General features: G+C 33.3%; 1 protein-coding gene across 9 annotated transcripts in view; it reads left to right on the top strand.

Moving 5' to 3' along the window:
• The window catches only part of LOC130677904 (synaptotagmin-7), a 1016663-nt gene that overhangs the window by 132930 nt on the left and 869831 nt on the right, over positions 1 to 13902 (top strand). The window contains exons 4-8 of one of the 9 annotated variants that reach the window (XM_057484891.1): positions 12373 to 12416; positions 12502 to 12611; positions 12679 to 12989; positions 13085 to 13289; positions 13671 to 13876. The exons of the other annotated variants lie outside the window; for them this stretch is intronic. Coding sequence (XP_057340874.1) covers positions 12415 to 12416; positions 12502 to 12611; positions 12679 to 12989; positions 13085 to 13289; positions 13671 to 13876 — 834 coding nt within the window. The 5' untranslated portion in view covers positions 12373 to 12414. The remainder of the gene's footprint in view (positions 1 to 12372; positions 12417 to 12501; positions 12612 to 12678; positions 12990 to 13084; positions 13290 to 13670; positions 13877 to 13902) is intronic. 9 annotated transcript variants of the gene reach the window in all.

The following is a 13902-nucleotide window of genomic DNA, read 5'->3' as shown; positions in this document are numbered from 1 at the left end:
CGTCTTCTTCCTTCGTGGCTGCTCGGTGGTGACGTGGCAGCATGGCTGCAGTAACGAATTTTCCCATTGGCTCAAAAGCGCGCCAACAGGAAGTAGTTAGCCGCCAATTTCTTTGAGTGGCCGGCTGGTAGCGGGTTCTCATGCCACTTTGACACGGTCATGAGCATGAAATTGCAGGTGTCGGGCCCAGATAGCGAGTGACCCGGCACTATTCTGACATTCAAGTCAGTAGCGAGTTCGGCTGCTCCCGTACGTAGCGAAAGTACGAGAAGCTTTTCACAATGATTAAGCTCATGACTGAACAGTTACTAGTTTTTAAGAGCTTATGATTTGTCAGGAGAACCTACTGCAAACAATTTGAAAGTTGTCTACAGTGGGCAGCAACAACTTGTAGTAGAAATTATTTAATTTATCTATTTATTGATTAATTAACTAATTCATTAATTAGTTTGGAGCAAGTACAGTTTATATTCGCAATAGGGTCTCCTGACATATCATAAGCTCTTAAAAACTAGTAACAGAATCGATAAAAACTTCTGCACAATTAGAACATCACTTTTTTCTTTATTTAAATTTTGATAAGTATTTTATTATGATAAACAATGTATATTTTCATCAATAAAGTAATAATTATTGATCAGCAGTATGAGAATCTCAAAATTACAATTACGAACGATATTCTCATGCAGAAAAAATAACTAGAAAGACTAAATGCGAAAAATGTCAAAACAAAAAAAAAGTATTGTTAGAAATATTGTTAATATCAATAGTTTAATGTTAGTTTTATTACTTCAAGTATGAAAACTATTCCTTGGGATCATGAAGGTTCCTAGAGAAATTGAATTCAATAAGTTTCATACATAGCAACATAGTTTTTTAAGTGTTTAATAGTAAATATAAATGTAAATTTTGAAAAAAAAATTAGGTTCAAATGGCTGCAGAAAAAAATTGGCTAATGTTTTTCATTCGATCAAAAGTTCATTTTGTAGAGAATTGAATTCCCTACAAAATGGCACCTTGGCCATTTTTTAATCAGTTATATTTAATGAGTTGTAAAATATTAAGTTGGAATAAAAAACAATTTTATTAAAAAATTCTTATTTACGCGAGCGCTAACTGAAAAATAGACATATCGAGCTGAAATTTTTTCAGGATTTTTTTTTTGGCAATATCTTAAAGCTGTGATAAATTGAACTTGAACGGTAAGGCTCGTTCAGAGATATTCTAAAAATAAAATTTTTTTGAAAATGTTTTTTTTTGATAACTTTTAATGTGCTCGATGGATTGATTCCAAAATCAACTAGGCTTTGGAGCTTTATAAGCCGAGTCGATTTTCACCTCAACCATCAAAATCGGTTCATTCGTTCAATAGAAACCGTTGTTGAAAGAATTAAAAAAAAAAAAATTTTTTATTTTCTTTGAAATATCTCAAAAACGACTCGATAAATCAAATTCAAAATTTAATCAGTTTTAGAACTTGATAAAACGCGGCGATTGCGATCTTAACCGTCTCAATCGGTTTATTTGTTTGAGAGATATCGTTGATGAAAGAAATAGTGAAAAACGTTTTTTTTTTCAAATATCTACAAAAAAATTAAATCAGTCGATTTCAAAATCTAATCAGTTCTAGAACTTAATGAACCACGTCGATTGCCACCTGAACGTTTTTTTTTCAAAAACAACAGCATACAAAAGTATTTTCGAGCTCGAAGAGCTCGTAAATGTATTCCCAATAATGTTTTCGAGGTTCTTGAGCTCGAAAACATCGGGAAGTTTTGGGGCTGGCCCGTAGGGTCAACTGACAGACCGATTTTTAACTTCACGCTTAGAAAATCAACGATTTTCGAAAAATTCGGGAAGTTATTGTTTTCACCCCGATTTTCGATAATCGAGTTTTCATCAGATGTCGACGTTTTGAGGTCCTAGGAAGCTATTCTGACTATTTTCAGAATGATGTCCGAGTGTATGTATGTATGTATGTATGTGTGTGTGTGTGTGTGTGTGTGTGTGTGTGTGTGTGTGTGTGTGTGTGTGTGTGTGTGTGTGTGTGTGTGTGTGTGTGTGTGTGTGTGTGTGTGTGTGTGTGAGTGTAGACTCTTTGTAACTTTTTAACTAATGATCCGATTTGGATGTTTAAGGTAGCAATCGAAAGAGCTTGTTGGCCGTCAACTTTCCTGAAAATTTCAGATCATTTGATCAAGTATACTCGAAAATATTGGTAAATTACGAAAAAAAAAAAATTGTTTTTTTAGTTTGTTATTGATTTCTCAGAAACGAGTTAAACGATCGACTTCAAAATCTTATCAGCTCTAGAACTTTATAAGCCGCGTCGAATGCGATCACAACCATCTCAATCGGTTAATTTGTTCGAGAAATATCGCTGGAGAAAGAAATGTTAAAAAGCGGTTATTTTCAATTATCGTTAAAGTGACTCATCCGATCGATTTCAAAAATCAATCAGCTCTAGAATTCAAGATAACGCGCCGATTGCCACCTTAAACGTCAAAATCGGTTGATTAGTTCAAAAAATATCGGCGCTAAGAAGTTAGAAAAATAACATTTCATGTTATTTTTTCCGGATAAATCAAAATGTAATGTGCTAAAATGTGCCTGAAATCACACCAATTCTTTCTCTTTATAGTCTCATTCGATCATCAGATAATTTCATACAACTTGTTCTTTAGTTTTAAACATATTTTCAGCAAAAAATTAAGAAAATCCAGTCTTTGAAGTATTTCCCGGATATTCCATATATTATTGCTCTGACCTAAGTCAAAACTCATTCAAATATTGATTTTGATAACGGACATTGATTCCTGCCTCAATACATTTATTTCAGAGGACATAATTGGGAATAAAAATTTAATAAACGTTCTTCATGAATGATTTTCGATTCTTAAATTTTCAAACTTTAGCATAGAACGTCACTTGTCAGAGCTTGAAAAGCTCATAAAAAAACAATTCCGAGCAATAGGATGTTTGAGCTCGAAGAGCTCGAAAATATATTCTCGAGCTTAGTATTTTCGAGCTCCTCGAGCTCGAAAACAGCAGGAAGTTTTAGGGCTGGCCCGCAGGGCCAACTAACGCCCAGATTTTTTATCATGCTGTACCCCCAAAATTATAGTAGCTGAAAATCAGTAAAAATTCTAAGGAGTAGCTGCTAATATAAGGATTAAGTCTACTGAGTTTCAAATTTTTCGAACAATTATTTTAGCCGGAATAAAAAATTAATCGTTCAATGCCAAAAACCCCGTGTTATTTGAATGGAAAACTTACGTCGCTGTGCGGCACGGATTAAAATTGAGATGGAGACCTGAAACTTTGAGGATATTTTTTTTTATTTATTTCGAACCACATAAGCCTCTGGGAGCATAAAAAATCGAAAACGTCTAAAATAAGGACCACCCTAATATATATGTCGGAGATAAAATAATACTTGAGTTTTTCCTGAGACTCGGGAAAGTCCCAACTATATTGAGTTCGTTTTTAAACAATAAAAGCTCAGTAAAAATATTTTGCAATTTAATCCGCTTAAGATTTTGTTAGTTTTCATATTTACGTTTACGACGGTAGACTTAAGTCGAAGGAGCCCGTCTGGGCATCTAACGTAGACACAATCGAGAGATAGCAATATTTTCGGGATAATGAGTTTTCAAACATATGGAAGTAATTGTACGAGTTTGTAAAATTACCTGAGACATAGTTTTGGTCGATTCGGGGACTCAAGAATTTTGGGTACAGAGAATTAGTTCTAATTGAGCAATCGAACGGACGACATTGCTATCCGACCTATCGTGTATTCTTTTCGATTTTAACTTTACCGCCGCGCACATTTTATAACAGTAACTAGAATATTGTCAATAGTTGTTATTCTCTAGTAAACTAATCGCTTGTTATAATTTGTGTATTTAACATTGTGTAATATTTGATATTTTTGTAATCTTTAATATTTTCTTGGATACTTTGATATTGTGTAGCTGTCCAATACTGATATTATTGCTTGTAATCTTATTGTTTAGTGTATACGATATTCGTGAGTAGTAATTACCTGTGCGTGTTCGTTAATTTGTTTAATAAATAAGATAAGTGGCAAAGATAACAACGTAGACCCGAGTCTCATTAATACCTCAACTGGTAATTCGACATATATATACAAATGATGACATCTACTTTGTTATCGCATCGTTAACCACTTATAAAAATCAGAAGACGTAAAAAATATTTTTTTCAGTTTATTCTTATGGAAAATAGAAAAGTGCGATGAGGAACCTCTTAATGTTAATATAAAGAGCTCTAATTTTCACAGGCGTCTATTTTGTCTAAATGAAACTTTTGAACCTGCTTCCGAGAGAAAAAAAATAATATAATAATAATAAAAATATAATATATATATATATATATATTAGGGTGATCCAAAAAATAACAAATTATTTTTTTTCTCTCGGAAGCAGGTTTAAAAGTTTCATTTAGACAAAATAGACGCCTGTGAAAATTAGAGCTCTTTATATTAACATTAAGAGGTGCCTCATCGCACTTTTCTATTTTCCATAAGAATAAACTGAAAAAAATATTTTTTACGTCTTCTGATTTTTACAAGTGTCTAACGATGCGTCATAGGAATAATTGGCAAACATTTTTTGTAGGGAATTGAATGCTCTACAAAAAAAGATTCTTATCATTTTTTGAGAAATCTATTTGTTCAAAAGTTATTTGAGGTTGAAGTCAAATTCATATTAAATTTTGAGATTTTCTTACTTTTCCGGCGAAACTATCAGACCTATTACAAAATATCATTGAATCTTTTTTGTAGACAATTTCATTCCCTAGAACTTATTTCGAATGAAGTTTCTTCGAATTCCGCATTGTTTTCTGATCGATTTTAAGAGCTTGACATTAAAATAAAAATAACAAGAAAACAATGCGGAATTCGAAAATACTTTATTTGAAATAACTTCTAGAGAATAAAATTGTCTACAAAAAAGGTCCAATGATATTTTGTAATAGGTTTGATAGTTCCGCCGGAAAAGTAAGAAAATCTTACAATTTAATATGAATTCGACTTCAACCTCAAATAACTTTTAAACAAATCGATTTCTTAAAAAAATGATAAAAATCTTTTTTTGTAGAGCTTTCAATTCCCTACAAAAATATGCTTGCCAATTATTCCTATGACGCATCGTTAGCTATTTATAAAATTCAAAAGACGTAAAAAAAATTTTTTCCACGTTATTCTTATGGAAAATATAAAAGTGCGATGAGGAACCTCTTGATGTTAATATTCAGAGCTCTTATTTTCACAGGCGTCTTTTTCTATCTAAACGAAACTTTTGGACCTGTTTCCAAGAAAAAAAAATAATTTTTATTTTTTGGATCACCCTAATGTATATATATATATTAGGGTGCTTCGTTTCCGGCGAAAGAATTTTTTTCGTTGCTCATCAAGCAAAATATTGTTTTGTATGCTGAAACAAAAATTCCTGCCAAGTTTGAGCTCTTAATTCCAATCCTAAGTACATTCCATTTGATTTCAAAGATTTCCCATTTAAAATACATGTAAATTAAATTACTTTTATTTTAACTTTCTAATACTCAGCTACATTTTATGATATCGACGCGGTTTTGGTCGCAATTTGTAGGGCATTTGGTGTTCTTCAAAAGTGCCCAGAGATACTTAGCTATAATTCCAGCTGTTTTACTAGTGTCCGTTGCGGAAGTTATTTTTCCTATGAAATTGACCTTTATTGGCTTGCAGAACGTAAACCAATGAAACTACACTAAAAATGCTAATGGAATTTTATAGGAAATTTTATTCCCTTCAAAAAAAATCCTATGAGTCAAGTCGCTAAAGTCCATAGTTTCCGAGTTATAGTAATTTTAATAATTTGAAAAATAAATTTAAAAAAAAAACAATTACAATTGATATTTTATTTTTCAAACTATTAAAATTACTATAGCTCGGAAACTATGGACTTTAGCGACTTGACTCATAGGACCTTTTTTAAAGGGAATAAAATTTCCTATAAAATTTTCATTAGCATTTTTAGTGTAGTTTCATTGGTTTACGTTCTGCAAGCCAATAAAGGTCAATTTCATAGGAAAAATAACTTCCGCAACGGACACAAGTAAAACAGCTGGAATTACAGCTAAGTAACTATGGGCACTTTTGAAGAACACCAAATGCCCTACAATTTGCGACCAAATCCGCGTCGATATCATAAAATGTAGCTGAGTATTAGAAAGTTAAAATAAAAGTAATTTAATTTACATGTATTTTAAATGGGAAATCTTTGAAATCAAATGGAATGTACTTAGGATTGGAATTAAGAGCTCAAACTTGGCAGGAATTTTTGTTTTAGCATAAAAAACAATAGTTTGCTTGATGAGCAACGAAAAAATTACTTTCGCCGGAAACGAAGCACCCTAATATATATATATATATATATATATATATATATATATATACATATATATGTACATATACATATATATATTCTACGGTGCCTTCAAATGATAAATATATATATATATATATATATATATATATATATATATATATATTAGACTGATTCAAAAAAATCGACTAATTTTTTTTTCTTCATTATATCGAAAATATTGTTGGAAATGACGAAAAAAAAATACTGTGAAAGTTTGAGCTCTTAACATTAATATTAACATCCACTGCATTGCAATTCTCTATTTCCCGTTTAAATAACATGGGAAAATTTATTTTTCAAGCTTTGGAATTTCGTAGCTCACGGTGGGGCCAATACTTTTAAATGTTCAAGACGTATTATTATGGGAAATTTGACGCTCTACAATAAAGCTCTCTTATAATTTTTCGATATTTTTATTTCTTCAAAAGTTATTCGAAGTTAAAGTTAGGTGGACGATAAATTTTTACATTTTTTAAATTTTTTGATGTAACCATTAACTTTATCGGAAAATTTTACAGAACATTTTTTGTAGAGCATTTCATTTCCTATAACTTACCTAAAAGAAAATTTTCAGTTAATTGAAAATAAGTTACGACCTATGAGAAATATCGAAAATTTTCTCCGAGATAAGTTGTAGTAAATAAAATGGTCTAAAAAAAATGTCCTGTAAAATTTTCCGATAAAGTTGTGTTGGGGATACAGCAACGTTGTTATATTATATACATTATGTTAAGTAATTTTCTACAGTATCATTAACTATACATACTGTTGTAATTACTTTTCGTAGTTAGTCTGTACTAAAAATTGAACAGAGCAGACGTGCTACGGTATACATAACTTCGTATCGTTTATTTGTCTATTACCTAGTGTACAGCGAACAGGTTATGGGCCTAGGCAAATAACGAGGTCACAGAAGTTGCTAGTGTTTTTTGAGTTATTTAGTAAATATTTATCATGGCTGATAGTAATTCAATTGTGAAATTAAACGACGATAATTACGTGTTATGGAAGTTCAAAATTCAGATGTTACTGATGAAGGATGATCTATGGTGCGTAGTTGAAGATGAACGACCAACAGTTTGTTTGACCAACAGTTTGTTTGTTTGACCGCAGAGCACGCGCTTTCATTGGTCTGTGTATTGAAGATGGTCAGGTCGGCCTTATAAAAAATGCAGAAACCGCGAAAGAAACATGGTGTGCATTGAAGGAGTTCCATGAGAAGTCAACATTAACAAGCGAAGTAATGCTGTTGAAACAGTTATGTCTGAAGCGATACACTCAGGACAAAAGCATGGAAGATCAATTGGCAGAAATGGACGCACTGATGGATAAAATGACGGCGTTGGGGGAGCAGATGACGGACAGGTACAAATTCGCGATGATCTTATGCAGTATACCTAATTCGTACGGCCCACTTATCTCAGCACTAGAATCAAGGCCAATTAAGGATCTTACATATAGTGTAGTAAGGAATGCCATAATCGGAGAATACAGAAGACGTGAAGGGCAAGTGAAAACAAGTGATTGTGGGAATTTAGCATTAAAAGTGTACAGAGATAACAGATTGGAATGCTATTTCTGCCACAGAAAAGGACATATTAAGTCAAATTGTCCAAAATACCGGAAATGGAAAAATAAGTCCGACAGATTAAAAACTAATATCGTAAAAGCTGATAGCGATGACTCATCAGGTGACAGTGAGTCACAGTCATTGTTAGATATCGCATATACAGCACACAATAATCAAAAACAAAACATCTGGTTTTTCGATTCTGGTGCAAGTAGACATATGACAAACGACGTTAATTTCTACAGCACACATAACACAGACTACAGGTCTACAGTCCGCGTTGCAAACAGACAATCCAGTCAAGTATACGGATTAGGCGTTGGAGAAGTTAAATGCTTGGACAGTCAAGGAATAGAACAAACATTGGAGCTTAAAGATGTTTTGTACGTTCCGAATTTTGAGAACTCTCTAATCTCAGTCAGTAAGCTCGATAAAAATGGTTTCCATTTCTTAATCCAGGGTGGTACAATGAAAATTTTGAATAAGTCAAAAGAAATCGCAATCGGTGACTCAAGGAGCGGCATGTACGAACTACGACTTCCTCAGAAAGCATTAGCAGTGAGCGATGCACACAAGGACTGCATTCATGAGTGGCATAAGCGTCTAGCCCACCGAGATCCAGAGGCAATAAGGCGTCTAGAAGCTGAAAATCTAGCTACAGGAATCACTATAAATGATTGCGGAATCAAGGCTTATTGCAACAGCTGTATTAAGGGAAAGATGACTAGAGCGACTTTTCCAAAAGGCTCCGATCGCACTACTACAGGACCACGACAGCTTATCCACACGGACTTATGCGGACCGATGCCGGTCAGAACACCAGGAGGTCGAAGATATTTTATACCATTTGAAGATGATTTCAGCGGTTATTGTCAATTGTTTAGTTTAACAAAAAAGTCTCAGGCAAGTACTGCAATTGAAAATTTGATTGAAAATTGCAAAACTCAATTTGAACAAATTCCTCAGGTTTTGAGAACGGACCGAGGTGAAGAGTACGTGGCACATGAACTTAAAAATTATCTGGACAATTTAGGCATCGAGAGACAATTAACAGCGCCATACTCACCCCAACAAAATGGCATTGCCGAAAGGAGAAATCGCTACCTGATGGAAGCAACCCGGACAATGCTGATCGATACCGGATTATCAAAAGATTATTGGGGAGAAGTAGTGGTAACAGCACGTTACTTACAAAATAGATTACCGACAAAAAATAAAATTAAGACGCCATTCGAGCGTTGGTATGGAACCAAGCCCGACTTATCCCATATCAAAGTATTCGGCTGCAAAGCTTATGCACTCGTACCTAAATCAAAACGAAACAAATTGGTTGAAAAAGCTACAGCGCATACCTTTATAGGCTATTCTATGGAGTCAAAAGCATACCGGTTATTAAACAACGAAACAGGGAAGAAAATTATTAGCCGAGACGTTATCTTTGTAGAAAATGAGCGAGCAGAAAATGAAATAACAATGAAATGCGATGAGGACAACATAACTGCTCAAGATAACCTGCCGACGATGAATTTAAAACAAAACCCAGATGCAAAACATTCTGGTGAAGAGAAAAACAAGCCAGTCAACAGTGGCACATCAAGGGGGAATAAATCCAGGATGTCACTCGATGATGTACAACTAACCGTCAGGTTGGACAGACTAGTAGAAGAATCTTTCGTCAACATGGACATCGATGAAGACACAGCAGACATCACTAGTGAAAATACCATTGAAGAACCTAAGAGCTTAGGACAAGCCTTAGCCGGACCCAATGCAGAGCAATGGAAACGAGCGATGGCTGAAGAAATTAAATCACTCCAGGATAACAACACTTGGACAGTAAAACCCATACCCGATGACAGGAAACCAATAGGCAGCAGATGGGTATTCAAAATCAAAACCAACTCTAAGAACGAGCCAATGAGATTCAAAGCAAGACTCGTGGCACAAGGGTTCTCCCAAAAATACGGTCAAGATTATGATGAGGTGTTTGCACCGGTCGTAAAACATACGACATTTAGCACTTTGCTTTCAATTGCCGGCGCTAGAAAATATTTAATTAGACATTTGGACGCAAAAGCTGCCTTCCTAAACGGACATCTCAAAGAAGAGATTTATATGAAACAACCCCAAATGTTTATTAAAAAAGGACAAGAAAATTACGCCTGCAAACTCAACTGTAGCATTTATGGTTTAAAGCAGTCAGCAAAAATCTGGTATGAGACACTCAAACAAACATTGAATAAAATTAACTTTGAATCGTGTGATGTCGACCCATGTCTATTTCGAAGACGAGAAGCCAGTGGATATATTTATTTGATATTCCACGTAGACGATATTCTTGCAGCAGGTCCCAGCCATGAAGTAATCATGAAGCTCAGCAGCGAATTGAATAAACAATTTATAATTACGGATCTTGGCGAATTAAGGTGTTACTTGGGAATTTATGTGCGTCGCAACAAGGCAGGGGATTTCCTGGTTAGCTAAACGAACTACATCAACAAAATTATAGAGGATGCGAGATTAACAGAATCCAAAGGATTGAATATGCCCATGGATCCTGGATACATGAAAATGAGAGACACCACTCCAAGCATATTTAACACCATGTACCAAAAGCTAATCGGATCACAACTGTACCTAAGCGTTAACACAAGACCAGATATAACCGCACCCGTGGCCATCTTAAACCAACACATCAAAAATACGAAACAGCAAGATTGGAATGAAATTCAGCGTGTAATACGTTATTTAAAAAATACATCCGAGTACGAGTTACTCTTAAGCGATTCAATGGCAACTGATAAACAACTACTGGAATTTGCAGACGCCAATTGGGCTGAGTCAAGAAGCGACAGAAAATCCAACAGCGGGAACCTGTTCAAACTTATGGGCGGCACAATAAACTGGACTTGCAAGAAGCAAGACTGCGTTATAGTATCATCAACTGAATCTGAGATAGTGGCATTGGCTGAAGCATGCAGGGAGGCCACATGGTTGAGAAATCTGGTAGAGTTTCTCGATGCAAAGCAGACTTCACTCACAGTCATATTCGAAGACAACCAAAGCTGCATAAGTAGCCACAGGAACGGTGGCTGCAGCAACAGAACTAAACACATCGACATAAGACACTACTACGGTCGCGAGCTGGAACAAAAAAGCATACTTAAAATCAAGTACTGTCCTACTGAATCGAACCAGGCAAATATTTTAACAAAACCTGCGGGAGCTGTTAAACTGAGAACAATCGCCGAAAGTATAGGTTTGAAAAAATGGCCGTAAAATTGGAAGCACAACGTTGAGGGGCGATGTTGGGGATACAGCAACGTTGTTTTATTATATACATTATGTTAATTAATTTTCTATAGTATCATCAACTATACATACTGTTGTAATTACTTTTCGCAGTCAGTCTGTACTAATAAATTGAACAGAGCAGACGTGCTACGGTATACATAACTTCGTATCGTTTATTTGGGTATTACCTAGTGTACAGCCAACAAGTTGATGGTTGCGTCAAAAAATTTAAAAAATGTAAAAATTTATCGTCAATCTAACTTTAACTCAGGGTTGCAAATAATGCATTAATAAGATAATTGAATTAAAATTTGAATTAAAAATTTTTTTTTATTTTGTAATCCCAAAAATTTCACTTAAAAATAATTTATCAATTTTTATTCCCAAATACCGGATTAAAAAATAAAAAATAAATTTTAATCCCAAGCTTAAAATTGGAAACAAAAAAATTTTCTTTATTTCTAATACCGAATTGAAAGCTTATATTTTAATTTTACACCCTAAATGATTGTGTTATTAAAATATTTTAATTTCCAACAAGTATAACAGTAATAATAATAATAATATCTTTCCTTCTATAAACATTGTGATCTTATTATTTATTTTTTGTATAGAATGGCTTAATTAGAATAACTTTCATACTTAGATGTTAAAAAACATTCGAAATTGTCCGATAATAATTTGATATCTCATTTTCTAACAAATATTTTTTCCAATATCAATGATGATAATCATAATAATTAAAATCCGTTTTAGTGTTTTTGAAATTTATATTATTTCGCGCTTGCGTATTCCATATTCTACCATTTAGAACTAGAGCTTACATAGCGCCATCTTCAAAACTCTAGGGATAACCATGCTGGAGAAATTACTAGGACGTATAGGTATCGGTCAAATTTCAAGTTTGTATGTTAATATGATTTGTTTACATTCGTTATTCTTCTTGAAATCGCGAATATATTGTTTGCATTTTAGTATCCTGTGAGTGAAATTGGTTTATCTTAAACTGAATATAAATTAATATAAACTTTGTCAAGCTTTTCAATGTGCATATATTTTTATGAATGATTTTAGAAATATTGTGTAATAAAAAAAACTACGTGATTTACGATCATAATGTAAGTGTATCCATTTATATACAGACGTCTTATGTCATCGTTGATACAAAATTTCCATCTTACATTGAAAATTTGTTGGTTATAGGTCTCAAGAAAGTGAAACACCAGTCAAGAAACGTAGGTTAAGTTTTACTGGTGAATCTGTTGATGCTAGAGTTGAACGTCAACTTAGTGAGCTTTCATTGAAGTCACCAAGTAATAAAAAACATAATAAGTCTCCTTTCGTTTTTATATTATTTACTACATTTTATGGATGTTACAGGTCACAATGATTTTCAGTACGACCAAAATGATATTTTGCGTAATAGTGAAAGTGGTAGTCAATCTAAAAATGAGACTGAAGGAACAGACAATGAGACTGAAGGAATGGTCAGTGAGACTGAGTTGGGTCAAAACCAAAGGGAATTTCATAATAAAATAGAAAATTCACCTCTTCTGAGTAGAATTTATTTTACAGTTGATTTGACTCAATCAACTGACAAAAATCTGATTGCTGAATGTAACTTTTGCCATCCAAAAAAAGTAATTCAAGGATCGTTACGGACTACCTCAAACTTTACTTCTCATTTGAAGGTAAAAATAAAGTAACGTTTATCTTTTGAAAAACCAATTTAATTTTTGAACAAACTCTCTAATGTTTCATCAAAATGTATCAATTATTTATTTAGAGAAAACATTCTGAAGAGTATAAAAAGTATTTGGAGCACAAAAAGCAATTCGAAAAATCCAAAAGAAAAGTCTCAATTGACAGAAGCCGTTGGTCATGTGTATTTGACCAAGAAACATTTGAAAAAAATGTCACGACTTATGTCTTGAAATCATTACTACCATTTAGTTTGGCTGAAGATCTAAATTTTCGTAAAATTTTTTATGGTAAGTTGAACTTATATAATTGTGTTTACGGTGTAATTTCTTGTGTATTCACAAATTTTATTCTTTATTGAATCAAAACTTAATTTGAATACAAATCGGCAATAACGTCTCAATCACCATTCTTGAAAAATTTTTTCAACAGGATCTTTTCATGACACAAACCATTTTTGAAACCAAACATGTTATCAAGAAAATGTCAAAAATATGTGTTGGTTGAAACGTTACTGTTAATTTAGTGATTATATCACCTGTTTGTTTTTTAATAATATTAAATATGTTAATACCTAAAATACTTATTTATACTGAAGAATTTCAAATTTCTATTTACAATTAAAATAGTGACACTTAGTATTAAATTTTTATCATTTCATTATTTTTAAGATCTCCAAATAAAGAAGCAGGATAGCACGATCCATCACATGACTCGACATACATTAGAAAAACGTGTCAATGAAATTTATAATCAAACCATTAACAACATTCGCGAGGAGTTACTCTCTGTAATCGGAAAAAATGGCTATGTTTGTACCACGGCAGATGTTTGGACAGGAGGTTCACGTCGTTTTTTGGGTGTTACGGCTCATTGGGTAATTGTTCATTCAATTATTATTGC

The sequence above is a fragment of the Microplitis mediator genome, chromosome 1 (assembly GCF_029852145.1).
Source record: "Microplitis mediator isolate UGA2020A chromosome 1, iyMicMedi2.1, whole genome shotgun sequence".
Lineage (NCBI taxonomy): Eukaryota > Metazoa > Arthropoda > Insecta > Hymenoptera > Braconidae > Microplitis > Microplitis mediator.
This window is presented reverse-complemented; position numbering and strand designations above follow the sequence as displayed.